At 50.7% G+C, this 21,150-nt stretch overlaps 1 protein-coding gene across 1 annotated transcript; it reads right to left on the minus strand.

Moving 5' to 3' along the window:
- Positions 1-9,256: 9,256 nt before the first annotated feature.
- On the minus strand, positions 9,257-20,666 carry LOC131378666 (centrosome-associated protein CEP250-like). Its single transcript, XM_058422752.1, has 14 exons — positions 20,622-20,666; positions 20,402-20,529; positions 20,060-20,229; positions 19,133-19,312; positions 18,389-18,520; positions 17,967-18,110; positions 17,237-17,517; positions 15,875-16,034; positions 15,125-15,266; positions 14,265-14,398; positions 13,276-13,416; positions 12,332-12,399; positions 11,230-11,349; positions 9,257-9,356 (listed from the first exon to the last, which is right to left on the minus strand). Exons 2-14 carry the CDS (start codon positions 20,424-20,426, stop codon positions 9,257-9,259), a joined length of 1,797 nt encoding a protein of 598 aa, XP_058278735.1. The 5' UTR covers positions 20,427-20,529; positions 20,622-20,666.
- Between the last annotated feature and the right edge of the window lie 484 nt (positions 20,667-21,150).

A 21,150-nucleotide genomic window follows, 5' to 3' on the forward strand; every position in this document is an offset into this window, starting at 1 on the left:
AGAGCTCAAGTACTTGCTAACATCTCCCAGCTATCTTCCAGAATCTTGTCATAACCTAGGAGACCCTCGCTGAAAGACACCCCTTGGACCTGAGGAGCCTAAAACAAGGCCTAGGGGACTCCTGCGAGGCAAAGCTCGTGACTGCGGCTGCACAGCAGAATCGTCATGGACCTCCCCCTCAGCGGTGCCCAGTGGGAGCCGCGCTGGCGCAGGCATCCTAGAGCCTTCTCTCCATAAAAAGAGCTGAAATAAAGGTATTAAAGGAGTTAACGTGGTCTCCTGCCCGCTTTATTTCTAACAAATGGGTCTCAGCCCTCAAGAAGGCTGAGGAAATTCCTTTAGCTGTTTTGGAGCGTGTCCTAGTGACTGTGTATCCCCAATCGTCTGTTGGGTGCAGGGGGGGAGGGCAAGCGCGGTTTGTTTTTCCCCAGGAAAACTCTGCTTATCGGAGTGACCTTGAAGCGGGGGAGTTGGAACACGGCAAGACGAAAGCAGCTCTGTTGTTTTTTTCCCCGGCAGTTAGTTAGTTAGTGCTAGCGTAGTTAGACGCTGTGGAATAGCTGAAGCTTTTTGCTTTTTTTTTTCTTTTTCTTTTTCTTTTTTTTCCTTTTTTCCCTTTTTTTCTTCCTTTTTGCTTTTTTTGCCCTCTCCTCGGAACTGTTCCAACCTCTCTGGACTAAGGACCTGGGGAAGCACCGGGGGCCTCCACAGGGGACCCACCCCACCAAGACCAGCCCTGCACATCTCCCTTTCTCCCAACGCCAGCGGAGACGGAGTGGTGGAGCACAGTGACGACCCTCAAGAGGAGACTTTCTTTAAGTTTGTTATCCCTCTGTAAGCGGCACAAAGCTCTTGTCATCGGGTATTGTGCTGGGAGTGCTTTGCCTGTTTAATAAACAGGTTTTTTCCACTTCTCTCTGAGGAATTCTTTTTCCCGAACCGGTTGGAGGAGGGGAGGGGGGCCCCGTGGGAGGGTTTCTCCCAAAATCTGCCTGAAACCACCACAAACTTATTGGTGCCCAACGTGGGGCTCGAGAGAGTGGAAAAACCCTGTACTGATTAGTATTCAGCAGTTAGTAACTATGCTTCTTGAACTCATGTCTCTTGGGGTGGGGGCCTTGATGTGTTTTGGATCCTTAGGCTTCTTTGAGGTCTTAATACCTTTGTGATCCTTAGGTTTTTTTGCATATCCAGAGATAGCCCCAATATTGTCATTAATACGCAGTTTTTACAGTAGAGGGACACGGATTAGAGTAGCTATTGGCCTTGGTTTAATGATAATAATTTGTAGGAAGTTTATAAAGGTGCTGAGATCTTTTCCTACTATGTATGGGTCATGGTTATGGTTATTCACCCTGTTTGTGGGAGGAGGAGCAGAGGATGAAGCGTTGCAGTCTTTCGTTTCCTTCTTCTCCTCTGAATCGGTTAAATCATTGCTGGAGAATGTTGAGTTTCCCCTGAGTGTTAAAGAGACCATCTTTCTGGTATGTCATCTGGTAAGCCTCCTCTATACAGTCTGCAGCTTCTCTAGAATATGGGCTGAGATTTCTAGAGGAGCTGATGAAACTCCTGACCCAGGCAGAGGAAATCCTGAGTGGTGTGGAGAATGGGAGGATATGGGCCAACTCCTCAAGGAATTCTCTGACCCTGTAGTCTGGGATTTTCCACGGGAACAAATTCAGAATCCAGTGGAGCTGGGGAAATACCTGAAAGAGAGGTACCATGATGGCTCTAAGGGGGAAAAGGTGGCTGCAGTAAGCTGGGCCCTGGCAAATGCTTATCGCACATTGCTAGAGACTGTAGGGCAGCAGACAGAGGCAGGGGGGAAGGCATACAAATCAACAGCCACCCCAGTCACTCAGGCTGCAGCCAACACCCCAGTTATGAAGCCAGCAGCTAAACTAGAACCTGAGCCTGAGTCGGCAGCTAAACCCGACATTAAGCCTAAGCCCCTGGCAGTTGCTCCGGCAAAGAAGCACACAGTCAAAACCGATCGACCAGTGGACGATGATGACCCAAGAGAAAGACCTTCGCCAAAATCAGAAGCCAAAGCTTCTAGCACAGGATCAGAAGCAAATATTGATTCCTTTTCCCTGAAGGACCTTCGGGGCCTAAGAAAAGATTACCGGCGACAACCTGATGAATCTATAATTAGTTGGTTAGTCCATCTTTGGGATGCTGCAGGCGAGGCTACAATTCTGGACGGCACTGAAGCGAGGCATCTGGGATCCCTGTCACATGATCCAGTCATCGACCAGGAGATGATGAGAGAGGCTAGTCCTTGCAGTCTCTGGATACGGGTCCTAGGAAGTGTGGCAGAAAGATACTTGTGTGTAGATGATCTCTATATGCAGCAAACCCCATGGAAGACCATAGAACAAGGGATTCAACACTTGAGAGAAATGGCAGTGGCAGAGATGGTTTTCTCAGATGACATAAACACTAGGAACCCAGACTTGGTATCATGTACATCTGTGATGTGGTGAAAACTTATATGACTCGGGCCATTAGAATACGCTTCTGCTTTAGCAGTAATGAAGCGGGAGGACATGAAGGAGACGGTGCTTGATATGGCAAAGAAGCTCCGAGCATATGCAGATGCTGTGCGTGGCCCAACACACGCCAGAATTGCAGCTGCAGAAACTCGTCTACAGAAACTAGAGGATAAGATAGATGAGAATCATAAGAAACTCAGGGAGGAGATTAGAGAGGACCTTCTCCAAATCTCAGCAGTACAGATCAGAAGTTCTAGTACCCAACGTAGACGCTCCCCGGCTAGGGAGAGAGGATACACTCCACGTGCTGAGCTGTGGTTCATCCTGCGGGATTGCGGAGAGAAAATGAACAGATGGGATGGAAAATCTACGGCTGCCCTGGCACAATGGGTGCGTGAATTGAAGGAAGTCAAGACTCAAAGAGGGAGTTCTACCAAAAGGGAAGCGGCTCCAGTTGCCCGTAGCCGAACTGCCAGGTATGACGATGATGACATGTCCGACCCCCTTGAAGGAACCTCTAAGACATAGGCTCAAGGAAAGAAGGATAACAAGGCTTAGAGGGGCCCTGCCTCTAGCCAGGTAGAGGCTAGGGAAAACTGTGTATTTTGGACTGTGTGGATTTGTTGGCCTGGCACATCTGAAACACAAAAATATGAGGCCTTGGTTGATACTGGTGCGCAGTGCACATTAATGCCATCAAGACATGTAGGGGCAGAATCTGTCTCTATTGCTGGCGTGACAGGGGGATCACAAGATTTTACTTTGGTGGAAGCAGATGTGAGCCTAACTGGAGAGGAGTGGGAGAAACACCCTATTGTGACTGACCCAGAGGCCCCATGCATTTTGGGCATAGACTACCTCCGACGTGGGTATTTCAAAGACCCGAAAGGACTCAGGTGGGCATTCGGGATAGCGGCTGTAGTGACAGAGGGCATCCGGCAATTGAACACCTTGCCTGGACTGTCTGAGAATCCATCTGCAGTAGGACTCCTGAAAGTACAAGAGCAATGGGTACCAATTGCCACTTCTATAGTACACCGCCGACAGTATAGGACAACTCGAGATGCTGTGATTCCCATCCATAAGATGATTCAAGAGCTGGAGAACCAAGGGGTGGTTAGTAAAACCCACTCACCCTTCAACAGCACTATTTGGCCTGTGCGTAAATCTGAAGGAGAATGGAGATTGACTGTGGATTACCGTGCATTGAATGAGGTGACACCGCCACTGAGCACTGCCGTGCCAGACATGTTGGAGCTCCAGTACGAGCTGGAGTCCAAGGCAGCAAAATGGTATGCCACGATTGATATTGCCAATGCATTTTTCTCCATTTCTTTGGCAGCAGAATGCAGGCCTCAGTTTGCCTTTATCTGGAGGGGCATGCAGTACACCTGGAACCGACTGCCCCAGGGGTGGAAACACAGCCCCACCATCTGCCATAGACTAATCCAGACTGCACTAGAAAAAGGTGAGGCTCCAGAACATCTACAGTATATTGATTACATCATTGTGTGGGGGAACACAGCAGCAGAAGTGTTTGAGAAGGGAAAGAAAATCATCCAGATCTTCCTGGAAGCCGGTTTCACTATCAAGAAGAGCAAAGTTAAGGGACCAGCTCATGAGATCCAGTTCCTGGGAGTAAAGTGGCAAGATGGATGGTGGCAGATTCCCACTGAGGTCATCAACAAGATTACAGCGATGTCTCCACCAACCAATAAGAAGGAGACACAAGCTTTCCTAGGTGCTATAGGTTTCTGGAGGATGCATATTCCCGAGTATAGTCAGATTGTGAGCCCTCTTTACCTGGTCACCCGCAAAAAGAACGATTTCCACTGGGGCCCTGAGCAGCAGCAAGCTTTTGCCCAGATCAAGCAGGAGATCGCTCATGCAGTAGCCTTTGGCCCAGTGAGGATGGGACCAGATGTGAAGAATGTGCTCTACTCAGCAGCCAGGAGCCATGGCCTGTCCTGGAGCCTTTGGCAGAAGGTGCCGGGTGAGACTCAAGGCTGGCCACTAGGATTTTGGAATTGAAGCTACAGAGGGTCCGAAGCCAACTACACTCCAACGGAGAAGGAAATCTTAGCAGCCTATGAAGGAGTTCAAGCTGCCTCAGAGGTGATTGGCACAGAAGCACAACTCCTCCTGGCACCCCGACTGCCTGTGCTAGAGTGGATGTTCAAAGCGAAAGTTCCCTCCACCCATCGTGCCACTGATGCCACATGGAGCAAGTGGATTGCTCTTATTACGCAGTGCGCCCGTATGGGTAAGCTGAATCGCCCTGGGATTTTGGAAATAATTACCAATTAGCCTGAGGGTGAAAATTTTGGCCTCACAGATGAATAACAAGAGCAAGTGACACGGGCTGAAGAGGCTCCACCATACAACCAATTGCCAGCAGAGGAGACGCATTATGCCCTTTTCACTGACGGTTCCTGTCGTATTGTAGGGATGAACCGGAAGTGGAAAGCAGCTGTGTGGAGCCCCACACGACAGGTTGCTGAGGCCACTGAAGGAGAGGGTGGATCCAGTCAACTTGCAGAACTCAAGGCTGTTCAATTGGCCTTGGATATTGCTGAAAGAGAGGGGTGGCCGAGGCTCTACCTCTATACCGATTCATGGACGGTAGCCAATGCTCTGTGGGGATGGCTGAAGAGGTGGAAAGAGGCTAATTGGCAGCGTGGAGGGAAACCAATTTGGGCTGCTAAGGAGTGGAAAGACATTGCTACCAGGGTAGGGAGACTACCTGTGAAAGTCCGCCACGTAGATGCTCACATCCCCAAGAGTAGAGCTAATGAGGAGCATTGAAACAACGAGCAGGTAGATCGGGCAGCAAAAATAGAAGTGTCAAAGATTGATTTAGATGGGGAACACAAGGGAGAGTTGTTTTTAGCTCGATAGGCCCATGATGCCTCAGGCCATCAGGGCAGAGATGCCACCTATAAGTGGGCCCGAGACCGAGGGGTGGATCTAACCTTGGACAGTATTTCTCAGGTTATCCACAACTGTGAGACATGTGCTGCCATCAAGCAGGCCAAGCGGGTGAAGCCCCTGTGGTATGGCGGGCGATGGTCCAAGTATAAGTACGGGGAAGCCTGGCAGATTGACTACATCACCCTTCCCCAAACCCGCCAAGGCAAGCGCTACATGCTCACAATGGTGGAAGCCACCACGGGGTGGCTGGAGACCTACCCTGTGCCCCATGCTACTGCCCGGAACACCATCCTGGGCCTTGAAAAGCAAATCCTGTGGAGGCATGGTACCCCCGAGAGAATTGAGTCAGACAACGGGACTCATTTCAAGAACAGCTTTATAAACACCTGGGCTAGGGAACATGGCATTGAGTGGGTGTACCATATTCCCTACCATGCACCCGCTGCAGGCAAAGTGGAGAGGCACAATGCATTGTTAAAAACCCAGTTGAAAGCATTGGGGGGGGGATCTTTCAAGAATTGGGAGCAGCATTTGGCAAAGGCCACCTGGTTGGTCAACACTCGAGGCTCCACCAACCGAGCAGGCCCCGCCCAGGCTGAGCCTCTGCATACAGTAGATGGAGATAAAGCCCCAGTGGTGCATGTCAGAGGTTTGTTAGGGAAGACAGTGTGGATCAAGTCTGCCTCAAGTACAGACAAACCCATTTGTGGGGTTGTCTTTGCTCAGGGACCAGGTTGCACATGGTGGATAATGCAGAAAGATGGAACAACACGATGTGTACCTCAGGGAGATCTGATTGTTGGGTGAGAATCATTTACAAACATCACTGTCTGCTGAATGCTATTGCCATTGTCTGTACATTAAACCACGCAGAATGAAATAGAAGGAAATGTGTAAGTGAGAGGGTATGTATTAAGTGTTGAAAGTATGAGCAAGTCATGAAGGTATGAGTAAGTGAGAGAGGAATCCTGCTGCCCTGCAGCCTGGGGCCTGGATTCAGTAGCTCAGTGTAGAACGTGACAGGAGCAGGACGGGTATTCTTGTATTCTTTTTTTTTGTGGGGAGAATGGATGGAAGTTTTATGTGGAATACACATTGGTTCTGTCTGTAAGTTGATGATATGGGGATAAGGGGTGGAAGATGTCCTGGGGTGACTGTGTATCCCCAATCATCTGTTGGGTGCAGGGGGGGGAGGACAAGCGTGGTTTGTTTTTCCCCAGGAAAACTCTGCTCATCGGAGTGACCTTGAAGCGGGGGAGTTGGAACACGGCAAGACAAAAGAAGCTCTGTTGTTTTTTTCCCCGGCAGTTAGTTAGTTAGTGCTAGCGTAGTTAGACGCTGTGGAATAGCTGAAGCTTTTTGCTTTTTTTTCTTTTTCTTTTTCTTTTTTTTCCTTTTTTCCCTTTTTTTCTTCCTTTTTGCTTTTTTTGCCCTCTCCTCGGAACTGTTCCAACCTCTCTGGACTAAGGACCTGGGGAAGCACCGGGGGCCTCCACAGGGGACCCACCCCACCAAGACCAGCCCTGCACATCTCCTTTTCTCCCAACATCAGCGGAGACGGAGCGGTGGAGCACAGTGACGACCCTCAAGAGGAGACTTTCTTTAAGTTTGTTATCCCTCCGTAAATGGCACGAAGCTCTTGTCATCGGGTATTGTGCTGGGAGTGCTTTGCCTGTTTAATAAACAGGTTTTTTCCACTTCTCTCTGAGGAATTCTTTTTCCCGAACCGGTTGGAGGAGGGGAGGGGGGCCCCGTGGGAGGGTTTCTCCCAAAATCTGCCTGAAACCACCACAGAGCGCATTAAAGATGCTGCTTCCAAAGCATTCCTTTCAATCCAGCCTGATGGCCCTTTCCAACCGTACAGTAAAATAAAGCAGCTTCCATGAGAACCTTTAGTAACATCTGTGGAGCGGTTAACCCAAGCTATGGAGTTACAGGTCAGGAATGAAGGAGCCCAAGAACAGGTCCTGGAGGAGATGGCTCTGGCCGATGCAAATGAACAGTGCAAGGCAGCTATCCTCAGCCTGTCCATAGAACCGGCTCCAACTTTACACGACGTGCTCCAGGTGTGTGCCAGAAAGATTCCCTTCATAAATGCTCCTCAAAACCACAGTTCCAGAGTCAAGCCGCCACAAAAAGCTGCTGCTGCAGACACTGTGCCACCTGTGCCACGGCCACCGCCCAAGAGAGGAACAACGTGTCTCCTGTACGATCAGGCTGGACATTGGGCATATCAATGCCCTTTAAAGAAGAAATTTCTGAACTTTCAGGACAATGGGGGCAGGGGGTCTTGAGGGCCCAAAGGGAATTTTTCAAAAAAACTAGAAAATGTAAATGTTAAATTAACTAATCCTGCTTTAACCAGTTCTGCTTTTCAACAAAAGTCACCGGATGTGATAGTAAAGGATCCAGCGACCAGAGAAACAAAAAGTCCTCATGATCAGGTCACCTGGGGTCGTGGGTACGCCTATGTGTCCACTCCCTCAGGTCTCAAGTGGGTGCCAGCCAAGGGGGTGAAACCTTTCATCCCTAAAACTGCAAAGCCACCTGCAGAGGCCCCACAAATGGCCAGTGCTGTCTGGAGGAGGAGAAAGCACCAAACCCTCTCCTTCTAATGATCATCTTCCCTTAACAGTATTTTTCTGAACTATCTGCACTAGATGTCATTTCTTTTCTTCTCCAACTTTAAAGGTACTCAAGGTCTGAACTCTGAACATCTCCCACCAACTGAGCCTTCCTCCTTCTCAATTTAATAAGAAAAGGGGAAATGTTGTAATGCATTAATTGGGCTTATATTGTGTTTCATCGGATTTGTAATGTTTTTTCCCTGTTTCATTTTAACTGTATCACATGGTTTGTTCCTGTTTGGCCGTGCCCATTCCCCACACTGGAATGTAACCCAACTCTGTTCCACTCCCACCTTATCCCTGACTGGGCCGTGGCTTGTCCCTGCCTCTGGGCCCGTCTCCCCCGGGGAAAAAGCCCTGGACGGATGGAGCCGAGCTCTCTCTGGCACAGGCGTCCACGAGGAAAGGACTCCAGAATAAAGGTGTGATATCCCCCCGGTGAGAGAGCAGGCTCTTTCCTTTTGCCATCGGCGGTCGTCTGGTCTCATAAAGAAACACCACAACAGAGGGTCTGAAGCCAACTGCACTCCAACAGAGAAGGAAATCTTGTCCGCCTATGAAGGAGTTCAAGCCGCCTCAGAGGTGACTGGCACAGAGGTACAACTTCTCCTGGCACCCCAACTGCCAGTGCAGGTATGGATGTTCAAAGGAAAGGTTCCCTCTACCTGCCATGCCATTGATGCCACATGGAGCAAATGGATTGCCCTTGTCACACAGCACACCAGTATTGGAAACCTAAATTGCTCTGGGATCTTGGAGATAATTATGAATTGGCCTGAAGGTGAGAACTTTGGCCTACTGGAAAAAGAGATGCAGGAACAGATGTCGTGTGCTGAGGAAGCTCCACCTTACAACCAACTGCCAGCAGAAGAAACACATAACTCTCTTTCACAGGCAGTTCCTGTTGCATTGTAAAGAGGAGCTGACAGTGGAAAGCAGCCCTATGGAGCACCATGCAACAGGTCGCAGGAGCTACTGAAGGAGAAGGTGGATCGAGTCAACTGGCTGAACTCAAAGCCATCCAGTTGGCTCTGGACACTGCTGAGCAAGAGAAGTGGCCAGAACTCTTCCTCTACACTGGCTCATGAATTGTGAGACAATGCTCTGTGGAGGTCTTTCCTGGCTGGAAGGGTAGAAAAAGACCAATTGGCAGCATAGGGGAAAACCAATCTGGGTTGCTGACAAATGGCAAGAAATTGCCCTTCAGGTAGAGAAGCTATCTGTGAAAGTCCACAGGTAGATGCCCATGCCTCCAAGAGTCAGGCTAATGAGGAACACTGAAACAATGAGCAGGTGGATCAGGCTGCAAAAATTGAGGTGTTACAGATAGATTTGGATTGGCAACACAAGGGACAGTTGTTCCTAGCTTGACGGGCCCATGATGCCTCAGGTCATCAGGGCGAGATGCCACCTATAAGTAGGCATGAGACCAAGGGATAGGTCTTGCCATGGGCGGTGTCTCACAGGTTGTCTATGATTGTGAGATAAGCAAGCTAAGTGGCTGAAGCCCCTGTCGTATGGGGGGCCGTGCTCCAAATATAAGTATGGGGAGGCCTGGCAGATTGATTACATTACACTGCCCCAGACCCGCCAAGGCAAGTACTCCGTGCTCACAATGGTACAAGCCACCAGTGAATGGTTGGAGACCTACCCTGTGCCTCACACTACTGCCTGGAACACCATCCCGGGTCGTGGATAGCAAGTCCTTTGGAGGCATGGTACCCACAAGAGACCTGAGTCCAACAATGGGACTCATTTCAAGAACAGCCTTATAAACACCTGGGCTAGGGAACATGGTGTTGAGTGGGTGTACCGTATCCCCTACCATGCACCAGCTCCCAGGAAAGGTGAGCGGTGCAATGAACTCTTAAAAACCACATTGAAGGTAATGAGGGGTGGGACCTTCAAGCAGTGGGAGGTGCATTTAGCAAAGGCTACATGGTTACATAATACCGGAGGTTCCACCAACCAAGCTGGCCATTCCCTGCTCAAACCCCTGTGTACAGCAGATGGAGACAAGGTTCCGGTGGTGCATATGAGAGGTATGCTAGGAAAGACTGTTTGGATTAATTTTGCCTTGAGCAAAGACAACCCCATTGGTGGGGTTGTCTTGGCTCAGGGACCAGGTTGCTCTTGGTGGGTGATGCAGAAAGATGGAGAAACACAATGTATATCTCAAGGGGACCTTGTTTTGGTGTGACACTTGCCAAAGACGCTATCTTGCCCAAGACACTGTGCCTGTATCCATAGCTGCATGTATGTATGTATGTGTATAATTAGGATACTACCAGTATGTTAAAATAAGTCAGCTGAGACTCCATTTTCTTTATGCAGAAAAAGCCAACTCTTTATTCACATTAAGAATTCACATTCTCATTTTATAGTTTTCATAGACCTCGAGTTCAACAAGCCTACAAAACTACATCCCATTGGCTGGTAGTTTTCTTACTACTACATTCATTGGTCAGAAGGTGATTTGTGTGTCCGTGCTAAGGTTCAGGCTGTTTACATTTTTCCTTTGTGGGTTCTCATGGAACAGATCTAATGTTTATGCAGGTGCACTTATTTTTCTCCCTGAGAATAGATTGTTATGCTAACAAACTTATGCTCAAGATCATTTTGTATGAGAACTTGCACGTTATCTGCAGTTAGCTAAAGTAGCAGGGCCTAATCCATATTTTATAAGACCTTTCTTTTATAACATCTTTTACCTGTCTGCAACATATGTATATAGTTTAAAAGCCAAAGTCTGATGTAACATGTTGGTATGGGAAAAAATTCAGGATGGAAAATATTGTGCATTTGGAGGCGAGAGTGGGAGGGTGAGTTTGGTGAACTTTCTCCCATTTGTTACCTGAAAAGGGGGATGTGGCAAGGAGAGGGCAGTTGATGGCCCTGGAGAATTACCATGGGGCAATTGAGATACAAAAGAACTGGCCAATGACCGTCCCATTCCACTGGAAGCTTCCAGGGAGGGAGGGCAGGGTTGGGCACTGGCTTGCTGAGGAAAGAACCAGCCGGCTATGCTAGGAGCAGGGCAGTTTGGACAGTTTTTGGTGCTGGACCCAGCACTGCCTCAGAATTCTCCTTGCCACCCATAGGCAAGCCCGTTGCTTGCAGCAGCTGCTGGTGGACAGGGACTTTTCAACACTTGCCGTCGCAAGGAAGACCCTCACCATCTGCGCGGGTTCTTCAGGGGAAACCGCGCCATCCCACCTATTCTCTCTCTCCCTGGAGAGAGGGAGCCCCAGCTGCTGTTTGACTGGAACCTCACCAGAGCTTCCACTGCCAGGATACTGCAACAGACAGGTGAGAACCTGGGAAAACCAGGCCCCCACCTTCTCTCTCTCCCTGAGGCTGCTGTAAACCCCTGGGGTGGCTCAGAGCTCACATTGGTGCCTGCCTGAAGCCAGCAGTGCTCTCTGCCCAGTTGTGGTCATAACTACAGCAAAGTGAGAACTGCTTAATGGGTGGGAAAAGTCTGTTACTTGTTTGGGGGGGGGGGGGGGGGGTTGTGTGTTCTCTCTTGTTACACACACACACACACATATATATATATATATATATATTCCAGTAAAGAACTGTTACTCTTTTTCCATATCTTTTTTTGGAAGTCCTGTAATTTCAAGTTATTATAATTTGGAGGGAGGGAGCTATCTTTCCATTCCAGGAAGATTCCCAAATTTCTTGGCAGACATCTGTCTTTTAAAGCAGAACAATCTGCTATCATTAATGGAAAAATTGACCTAGGAGGGAAAGGAACTCACAGAAGCACAGTTTCAGCCCTTGCCCAGGAATTGTTCCTGATCTCCAAAAAACAGGGGCATCTATAGTCTGAAGAATAGTCTTTGATCTCGATACCCCAGCTTTTATCTGCCTCAGAGTACTCCTCCTCACAGTAGGTCACACCAGTCTGGCACGATTCCTATACAGCTGACATCCACTGCCACCAACAACAGGTCAATGCTTTGGGTGATCAATCTTTAATTAAGAATTGGTTTTGCTGGCTTGAATAGAATTGCTTCTATAAATAACTCTGATCTGATGAAGATCTTTTCGTTTAACTGCGATCATAATAAACTCCTTTTTTGTCTATAAATATATTCTTCATCTTATGGAACACAGTTGTATAAAGGTTCAATTACACCTATACTATCCTTAAAAACAAACTATTGCTAAGACTATAACTGCATCCAGCTGCACCCTGGCTCTTCTCCGAGAAGTTGAGGAAGCAGGGAGGGCCTTTCTGCACCTTGTGACTCAACAGGAGTGTCCTGCCTGCTCCCAGCACAGCTCTCCAGGTGGTCCTGCTGGTTCTGGGCCGCCTGTGACTGCAGCAGGGACACCTGAAAGAGGCACAAGGCGCAGCTCAGACAAGCCCATGCTGGCAGGAGCAGCCGCAGCCCCACGGTACCGGCTGTCGGGGCAGACACAGCCTCCAGCTCCAGCCCTCACCAACACTCTGCCCTTGGGGAAGGGGAAAGGAACAGGCTCCCAGAGTGCCCCTGAACAGAGCTCAGATGATCAACAAGCTCAGTTCATGGCTGGAAAACCCTTCCCACGTACATCCCTCAGCCACCACAGGTCTATTAGAGAGAGTTCTAACAGCATGTAGGAACCCAATTCTGATTTCCAAAGCCCAAACTTAGGCCACTGACCCCTTTCTCCACAGGCTGTGCCTCAGCATGAGGGCTACTGCTCCCCTAAGCTACTGGAGGATTCCTGTTCTTGAGAAGTCAACGTAGTCTGCTGGTCAGAGTCAGAGACACGCAACTTTATGTAGTCTGGGAGGAACACTCTCTTAAAACTTCTGATTCTTCTTCCTTCAGGTTTCATCTGTACATTGGATGGGAGACAGGGTGAGAGAAACCAGTCAGCAAACACAGAGCAAAAGGAACTCTGGGCATCAAGGCAAGGAGATCTCTGCTCTGAGACCCTGAATTGCACCAGACAACACTGGGGACAAAAATCTCTCTCTGAGGGCTGTGCAAGAGAGGCCAGCGTGTGTCTGGGGACACGGGGCCAGGGAGGGAGGCAACAGAGTGAAGGTGCCTTTGTGAAAGCCACAGGCTGCCACAAGAGAGAGAGAACAAACAAAAGGGTGTGCAAACAGCTGGCACAGGGAGAGGCAAGGGAACAAGCAGAGGTCTCCAAAGCACTGCCTGGCCAAACATGTTGTGTCCCAGAGGAGCCTGAGGCTCTGCACAGGCAGCCCACTTTACCAGCTCGCCAGTTCTCCTGGGCTCAGTGGTCGATTCACGCTTCTCTGTCTTGACTTCTGCTGATGTTGCAACCAGATCCTGCACACATTCCACGCCCTCCCTGGAGTGCTCTGACACCTGCTTCCCTTCTGCTCCAACAGCCTGCTGAGTATTCAGAAGGGAGATGATTCCCTTATTTCAAACACCACAAAAGCTGTCCCTCAGAAACCTCCATCTCAGGAAGCATCCTCAAAGCACCAACAGTGCAGCTGCTGGTCAGCCCTCTTGGTACAAAACTCTGCTCACTTTAGTCCATCCCACTGCTCTCCTGCTCCATGCCTTTGCAAACAGAATCCAAAATCCCATGTGTTACCTCCCCTTGTGTGGACATGTGAGAAGCAGCTCCCCATGCCCAGATTTTCATTTCCTGCAGTTTGGCCAACGGGTGTGGATTTTGACCTCTTTTGTCTAGAGTTTCCATGGCACCACCCCTGAGAGCCCCACTGCCCTCTCGGAGCAGCAATGGCCAGATCAGTCTGTCATTCTCTGCTGCCACTCAGCACGAGTTCTCCCCTTGCATGCACACGTCCTTAGCTGGATCAGCACTTGGCTTTCCTCTCTTCTCTCCCCACTGGCTGCTCTCTGATGGCCAAGGCCAGACACCTTTCTATTAACAGCAAACTTGGTCTTCTCACACCCCTCCTTCCAGGTCCAGATATTTAGAAATATGAACATGGGTTTGGACACAAGGAATCGCCCAAATCACTCAGTGTCAAGAGAGACAGTGGGGACATTTAGAACTAAAGCTTCTAGGGCACAAAACTCTGTCATGGAGGAAAATCAGCAGCCCCAGCACTACCTGGCCTTATCATGACTACAACATCTTTTCCCCCTTAATCAGAACAATAAAATTAGACAAGTTAAACTGGAAAAAGGTGCTCCTTAGAACTGGTAACACAAGGTCCAATCATAGCCAGGAAATGGCCCTTTGTGGCATCTGCCAATCTCACCTGCACATCCTTCCTTTTCCTCTCCAGGCTCTCCAATTTCCTCTGCAGAGATGCCATCTTCTGATGAAGGGTCACAGCCTCTTGCTCCAGGGCAAGTTCTCCAGAGGTTTTCTCGTGTTCTGCTCTCTTCATCACTGCAGTAGGGAAGGGGAAGGAGGAGAAGGGGAAATGCGAATTAAAGGCAAACTGATGTGCATCTTGCAGACACAACAGCACTGTCTTCTCTGCCTGCCAGTGTTTGCCAGGCCCTAAACCCACAAGGACTCCAAAACTGACAGAAGTGAAGGAAACTTCCAGGCAGAGAGAAAAGCAGGAATGAAGGGGGCAAGGTTCAGAGCAATAGGAACATGTGTTTGCTCTTGGGCTTGTGCAGAGGGAGCAATCCAAAAAGACAAAGGAGCCGGGATGCCTGCACAGCCCTGCTGCAGAGAGGCCAATAGCCTGGAGGCTCTGGCAGGGCCTGGAGTTTGGGGCAATTGAGCTGAGGCATCCAGCTACAGCTCCTTAGCACAGACAGGGCACCTGAAAGGCACCAGCTGTGCATGGGGTCAGCCACAGCACAGCCAGATGGCACTGCCAGCCACAGCATCCTTCTTGAGAAAAAGCTTTCACTGGCACTTGGATGGATAAATCTCCAACTGGTAGTTTTTCCCCTCTGCCATCTCTGGGCACCGCCCTTTTCCTCCCCATGGGATCAGAGGTGCCTGCTGGCAAAACAGGATGGGACAGGCAATGGATGGAAGAGGACAAAGCTGTACCTTGCTCCCTTTCCTCCAACTGTTTCAGCAGCTCCTTATTTTCGGCTTTTAGTCAGTCTCTCTGAGCTTTTGTCTTCTTCACCTCCAGCTCCGCTGCCTTACACTGCATGGCCACGGCCTCTGCTCTTTCTTCAGAGCTCTGGAGCCTCACACGCAGCTCAGACACCTCAGTTTCCAGCACCTGCTTCTCTTCAGCTGCCTCACGAGCTGCCTTCTGCCTCACAGCGTCCAGCTGGGCCCAGATCTGCAAGATGGATGCACAGAGCCTCAGGGACTGAGCTGCTCCTGAGGCTGCCGAGTGGGAAGCAGGGAGAGCAACATAGGAGAAATGACTTGACGCAAGAAACACACAGGAAAGAGAAGGCCCAGAAGCAAGGATTCCAATGGAGTCAAAGGGAGAGAAAACAGGGAAAGGGAGGCAATGGGCATCCTTGAGGCTGCAGCTCTGAACACCGGCTGAGCTGGCTGTGCTGGAAGTGCCCTCCCCAGCCTGCCATAGCCACGTCTGTGTCCCCACATTGCTCAGTGCCCGCCACAGGCACCAACTCTATCTGGGACAACACTGCTAACAGAGGGACAGAGGAGCTCCAAAGGAGGCTGCTGCTGCTCCTGCTGCTGCTGCTGCTGCTTCTCCTCCCAGATTTCCTGCTGGGACCCAGCAGACAATGGGGGAAAACATTGGCAGCACACACCAGATCCAGCCTTGGCCTCAGGGTGCAGCAGCAGCACAAGGCAGAACACAGCAGCAGTGGATGCTGCTGGGTGCTGCTGGGAGGGGAAAGAGGTTGGGGCCTCCAAGCCAAAGGTGGTGTTGTGTGTCACGGCAGAAGAGGATGCCAGTGCACTGCTGACCTGGGTGTTGAGCTCCTGCAGTTGTCCTGCACGAGTTGAAGAGATCTGTTGGGCCTGCTGAAGAGTAGAACGAAGCTGAGACATCCGACTGTTGAGTACCAGGTTCTCTTCTTCCAGCGTTCTGAGGCGAAGGTCCTTTTCCTCCAGAGACAAAATCAGCCTAGAAGGGAAGCATGCAAGTCATTACTACATGATACCACATTTTATAAACTCTTAGGACTTGCACCACCTCTGGGAGCACTGCTCGGTCTGATGAGGTTTGTCAAAACAACATGGCTGTTTGTTCCCCCTGCAGTCACAGCCCAGCATGTGCCCACTCTGCTTTTGTTCCTGAAGGAACAGGGAGTTTCTCCCAACACGCTTTACCTTCTTGTCGAGATGGGAATGTGAGTACAAACCTAACAAAGTCTTGCCATGAAGACATTAGTGGAGAAGAACAATTTTCTTCTGACTGACCATGCTCCAAAACGGGGGGAGGTTTGGTCTACATGGAAGAGACATTTCCTTGCCCCATCTTGTATGTCCAGGTAGGAGGAGCAGCACCCTACAGCCAGGGGATCTCTGGGAAGTTCCCTAACATTTACCAGCACCCATCCTACTTTCAGCAGGAGAAACAAAGGCCAAAGGCACAAGTGGCAATGGAGGCTTGCAGCACAACCTGATGGAAGATGCAGAAACCTGCAAGAAAGCAAGCACGAGTGCCCTGCCTTTCCTGTGTCTTCTTCTTAGAAGAAGAATGCAGCGGCACTGAAGACTGGCAGGACGTGGTCAGCTGGAGGAGCCTCCCTAACCTTGGTCTTGTTTGTGGCATTCTTTGCACAGTCAGTAACGCCTGTGACTGTGGAGGGTGTCAGGGACCCTGCTTGACCCCCTCCAGGCACCCAGGCATATTTTATGAGGAACAATGCAACAAAGACATTCTTGTTTCTTGGTTGTCTCTGAGGACAATCTGGCCTAGGTCAGCAATCAGGGCCTTAGGATGGTTCTGGCCAGCAAAGACATCAGATGCCAGGCTGATCCAGATCCCAAAGGCTTCAAGTTACAGGAGCCAAGGTGCAGCTGATGAATGGATCCAGCTCCATACACTGCAGCTTGGGCAGTGTTAACACACCCACCTAACCTAACAACACAACACTGCCTAGAGGGAAAGAGCTACCCCAAAAGTCTTGGTCTGCAGGAAAACTCTCCCTGAAGGCTTAAAGGCAAGAAAATGAAACACAACATCCAGACAATGAGACGTGTCTGCACGGAGAGTTCAGAATCTGCCACTTCAGAAATGCTGCCAGAGCCCCTGGCAGGTGCCAAGATGGCAAAGAGGGAATCCATTCACCACAATGCAGAGTCCCACAGGCTTTCAGTTACCTGGCTTTTTCACTCTCTACGGCATTCACAGAAGCCTGCAGCTCTGAATTTTGCTGTGCTGCTTCTTCCCAATGACTCCTTTCCCTCTCCAAGTTCTGCAGGTGCACTTGCAGCTCCTTGTTCTGATGTTCTGCCTCCTCCAGCATCTTCTGGACATGCTCAACCTCCAACAGCTTCTGCCTTGACTCTTCCTGGGCCTCATTCACTTCTTGCTGGGCTCTCTGGACAGTTCCCTCCTGCGACTCTCGGGAGGCTGCCAGCTGAGATGTCAACTCTCCCACCTCCAGTCAAACAGAACACAGCAGTCAGGGGCTACAGCCACAGCCTGTCACTGTCAGCCACAGCAGAGGCTGCTTGAAAGGCAGAGGACAACTTTCCATTGCTCCCTGCCCTGAGAGCACCAGATTCACAATGGATATGGACAACTTGCTTCAATCTCTAAGTGCCCCCCCCCAAAGGCACCTGAAACAGCCCTTCCAAACCAAGGCTCTCAAGAGGAGGCCAGCAGGAATCCATGCTGATGGTTGCTGGCCAACAGCCCAGAGGACTAGCCCAGCTGTCCAGGGCAGCAGCTGAGATGCAGCAGAGCCCTGAGTGTCCTTCAGAGCAGCTGCCATGGAGCTTCCAGAGCACGATGGATCACCCCATCAGCTGCTGCTCTGCCATGGGAAAGCAAGAAGGGCACAGACCCCTTGCTGGATGACGGCAGTGCCACTGCTGTTTCACTCACCTGCTTTTGTAGAGCCTCCCTCTGCTCAAGGAGGAGATTCATTTCCTCTTTGATGCCTTCTTGTTCTTCCTTGTGCCTCCTCTGTGCTGCCTGGATTTCACTCCAAGCTTCCTGTAGCTCACCTTGCAGCTCTGCCTTGATGGTCTGGCAACAAAATGCGGAGCAACTTCTGGAGACGTGCCCTCAGGCTCAGCCTTTTCCACTTGCTGTCTCAAAATCCCATTCCTTCAGCTACTTCCTTTGGCTTCTCTCCCCAGATCTGCTTCCACTGCAAGTCTCCTTTCCTGGGGCTGAGCTCTGGAGCTTACCAGGCTCTGTGCTCCCAAGGGCCTGAAGCAGCCCTTGCCTCCTTCATTCCCAGGAGCTGCCTTTTGTGCCCTTGTCCCTGCCCTGCATTCTGTTCCCTGCCTACGCAGGCTTACCTGCCCCTTCTCTTGCTGCTCCTTCACCTCCTGCCTGAGCTGCTGGACCTGCTGCCGGGCTTGGCTGAGCTCTCCCTGAGTTTGGAGCAGTGCCTCTGACAAAGCCCTCTTCTCCTGCTCTCCCAGCAGGATCTGCACAGAAGAAAAGAGCAGAGGGATTCACACTTCTCCTGCACCATCTGTGTGGCAAGAGGCAAAGACTGATGGGCTCACGCGCTCTCAGAGCACTTGGCTGCTGCTCCCGTGGGCCACTGCCTGCCCCAGGGGAGATACAGCTTCCCAGGAAGTGACTGAAAACACAGCCCAGAAGACATCTCTGGGTTACGGTTCAGAAATACTCCAGATGAGTCTTTAAGAAGATTTTTCCTCTTGTCAGCATTCCTGCTCTGCCCTCCCTGTGCCCACAAAAGCAAAGCCCTACAAACTCCCTTTGGCTCTGAACACCTACCAGTACACACCAAAAGAGGAGAGGAAAGATAGCAGTGAAGATACTCTGAAGTAAATCTTGGAAAAACAGAGCACAAGAGCAGCACACAAATCTCAACTGAAAGCTGATGTTTTTCTCCCTGGCTTCCTGTGAGGGGGCTCATTCCTGGTCCCAAAGAGAGCCCCGTTCACCTTTCACCTCCCCAGATTCAATGCAGAAGACACGGAGGGCATGCTCCACACAGCCCCATATCCTGCCATCTCCCACAGCTCCAGCCTTGCAAAAAATCACACCACTTCTCCTTTCACTATCGTTACCTTTTGCTTGGCATTCTCAAATCTACTTTGTTCCTCTTCTTGTTGGGCCTGCAAGGTGGCAACTTTCTGCCTCATCTCCAACAGCACCTTCTTGTGCTCCTGCTCTCTCTCGGCCTTCTCTCTTTCCCATTCCTCCAGTATCCCCTGCATCTCTGCACGGTGCCTTTCACGCTCACTTGCCTGAAGAGGGGAGGAGAAATTTGAAGGATGAAGTAAGTCCCAGGCATGCTCGTTGCTGAAAAAGGTGAAGCTTCATCCCTCCCACGAACCCCACCCTGAAAAGACAACAGCACTGCCTTTGTGCCCTCCAGAAACCATGTCCTGTCAGGGAATTCAAAAGGAGGCTCAGCACGTGCATGAATCAAGGACTCGTGCAATCATTTCTGTTGGCCGAGACCTTCCCAAGCATTGAGTCCAACCACTCCAAAAAGGAGGCGTCACCTTCCCCTCTCCCATGTCCCAGTCACAAGGACTGAAGGATCAGGGACAAGAGGCCTGTTCCATTTACTTCCAGCCCAAAGCTGATCCATGTGCCCACTCTGGAAGCACAGCAAGAAAGGAACCCTGTTCCCAGGCTCGCAGCCAGCAGCACTGTTGGTCTCTGCTCCATGCTGGCATCTGCTTCATGTGGGAGGTGGGACTCGGGGATGATCCTGCCCTGGGCTGCCTCGCTTTGGCTGGGCAGTGCCCAACTTGCTCTGGAACTCTCCTTTCACCCTCACTGATTCCATGGCTGTATTTACTGTCCCAGGACCATCCTGACAGTCTTCAGGTGCCACCAAGTGCGAGCTGCTGGCTCTGCTGCCTGGCCCAGCAGCAGGAGGCCTCTGGCAGAGGATTGCTGCCCTTTAACATCCTCAGGCTCTGCTTGTGCTAAACGAACCCACAGAACCGGCTTGGACAATTCAGAAGCGTATTGTCCCCTACCAGGTCTTGCATGAGCTCCTTTATTTGCAGTTGCTGAGCAGCTCCCTGAAGCCTGAGGCTTTCATGACACTGCTGCTCTGCCTGCAAGAGCTGTTGAGCTGTGTCTTCCTGCTCCTGCCTCCTGAGAGCTCTCTCTGCTTCCAGCTCATGTTGCAGGCACTTCAGTTGTCCTGCAAACATGACCAACAGCAAAAGTCAGAGTCTTTGCTGGCTTTACTGACCTCAGGCCCTTTCAGTGCCTCCAGTCCCACCACTCCTCACAGGCCCTGTGCACAGAGGTGGCTTTACAGCAGCTTGCCTAGGCAGGGGCAGCACCACAAACAAAGCACACGAGGCTCTTACCTTCTGTCACCTCCTTGGCCTGCATGACCGTGAGCACTTGAGCCTCCAGATGGTTTCTGGTGATCTCCAGCTGAGATATCTGCTGCTGAGCAGCAGACAGGCTGGATTCCAGGCTCTCCTTTGCTGACCTACAAGTTGCAAATACAGAGAGACATGACTTGCTTGCTCCTGACACCCACGGGCAGTTACTCCAGGACAACATGGCTCAAGATCCCCACACCTGAGTATGATGGAAAAGGAGGCACATGGAAACTCATCCAGAGAAGACACATTTGGGCCATTTCAATGGCAAAGCAGGGCCCTCTGAGGGAGTGCCCAGGCCTTCCTCATGGCCTGGCACAGCACAGGCAGCCCAGCCCAACTTGACCTCAGCAGCCCAGCCTTCACTTGCTGTTCCTGACCTAGGAGCAACTTCTGGAGATGTGCCCTCAGGCTCAGCCTTTTCCACTTGCTGTCTCAAAATCCCATTCCTTCAGCTACTTCCTTTGGCTTCTCTCCCCAGATCTGCTTTCACTGCAAGTCTCCTTTCCTGGGGCTGAGCTCTGGAGCTTACCAGGCTCTGTGCTCCCAAGGGCCTGAAGCAGCCCTTGCCTCCTTCATTCCCAGGAGCTGCCTTTTGTGCCCTTGTCCCTGCCCTGCATTCTGTTCCCTGCTACGCAGGTGTCCTGGTTTGGGACAAATTTGGGAGAAAACTCTTGTATAGGATCCCTCTAAGGAAGCAAACCCACGTGGCCCCTCCCTCCAACCGG

This window comes from Hirundo rustica, chromosome 16, assembly GCF_015227805.2.
Source record: "Hirundo rustica isolate bHirRus1 chromosome 16, bHirRus1.pri.v3, whole genome shotgun sequence".
NCBI lineage: Eukaryota > Metazoa > Chordata > Aves > Passeriformes > Hirundinidae > Hirundo > Hirundo rustica.

Excerpts from the sequence above, each read along its gene's own strand:
- LOC131378666 (XM_058422752.1), bottom strand. The coding sequence starts at position 20,426 with ATGCAGGCCAAGGAGGTGACAGAAG. Across the intron at positions 18,111-18,388 it reads AGCAGCAAGAGAAGGGGCAG|ACCATCAAGGCAGAGCTGCA; the intron begins GTAAGCCTGCGT and ends TTTTGTTGCCAG. Across the intron at positions 15,267-15,874 it reads TGCAGGAGCTCAACACCCAG|ATCTGGGCCCAGCTGGACGC; the intron begins GTCAGCAGTGCA and ends TCCATCTTGCAG.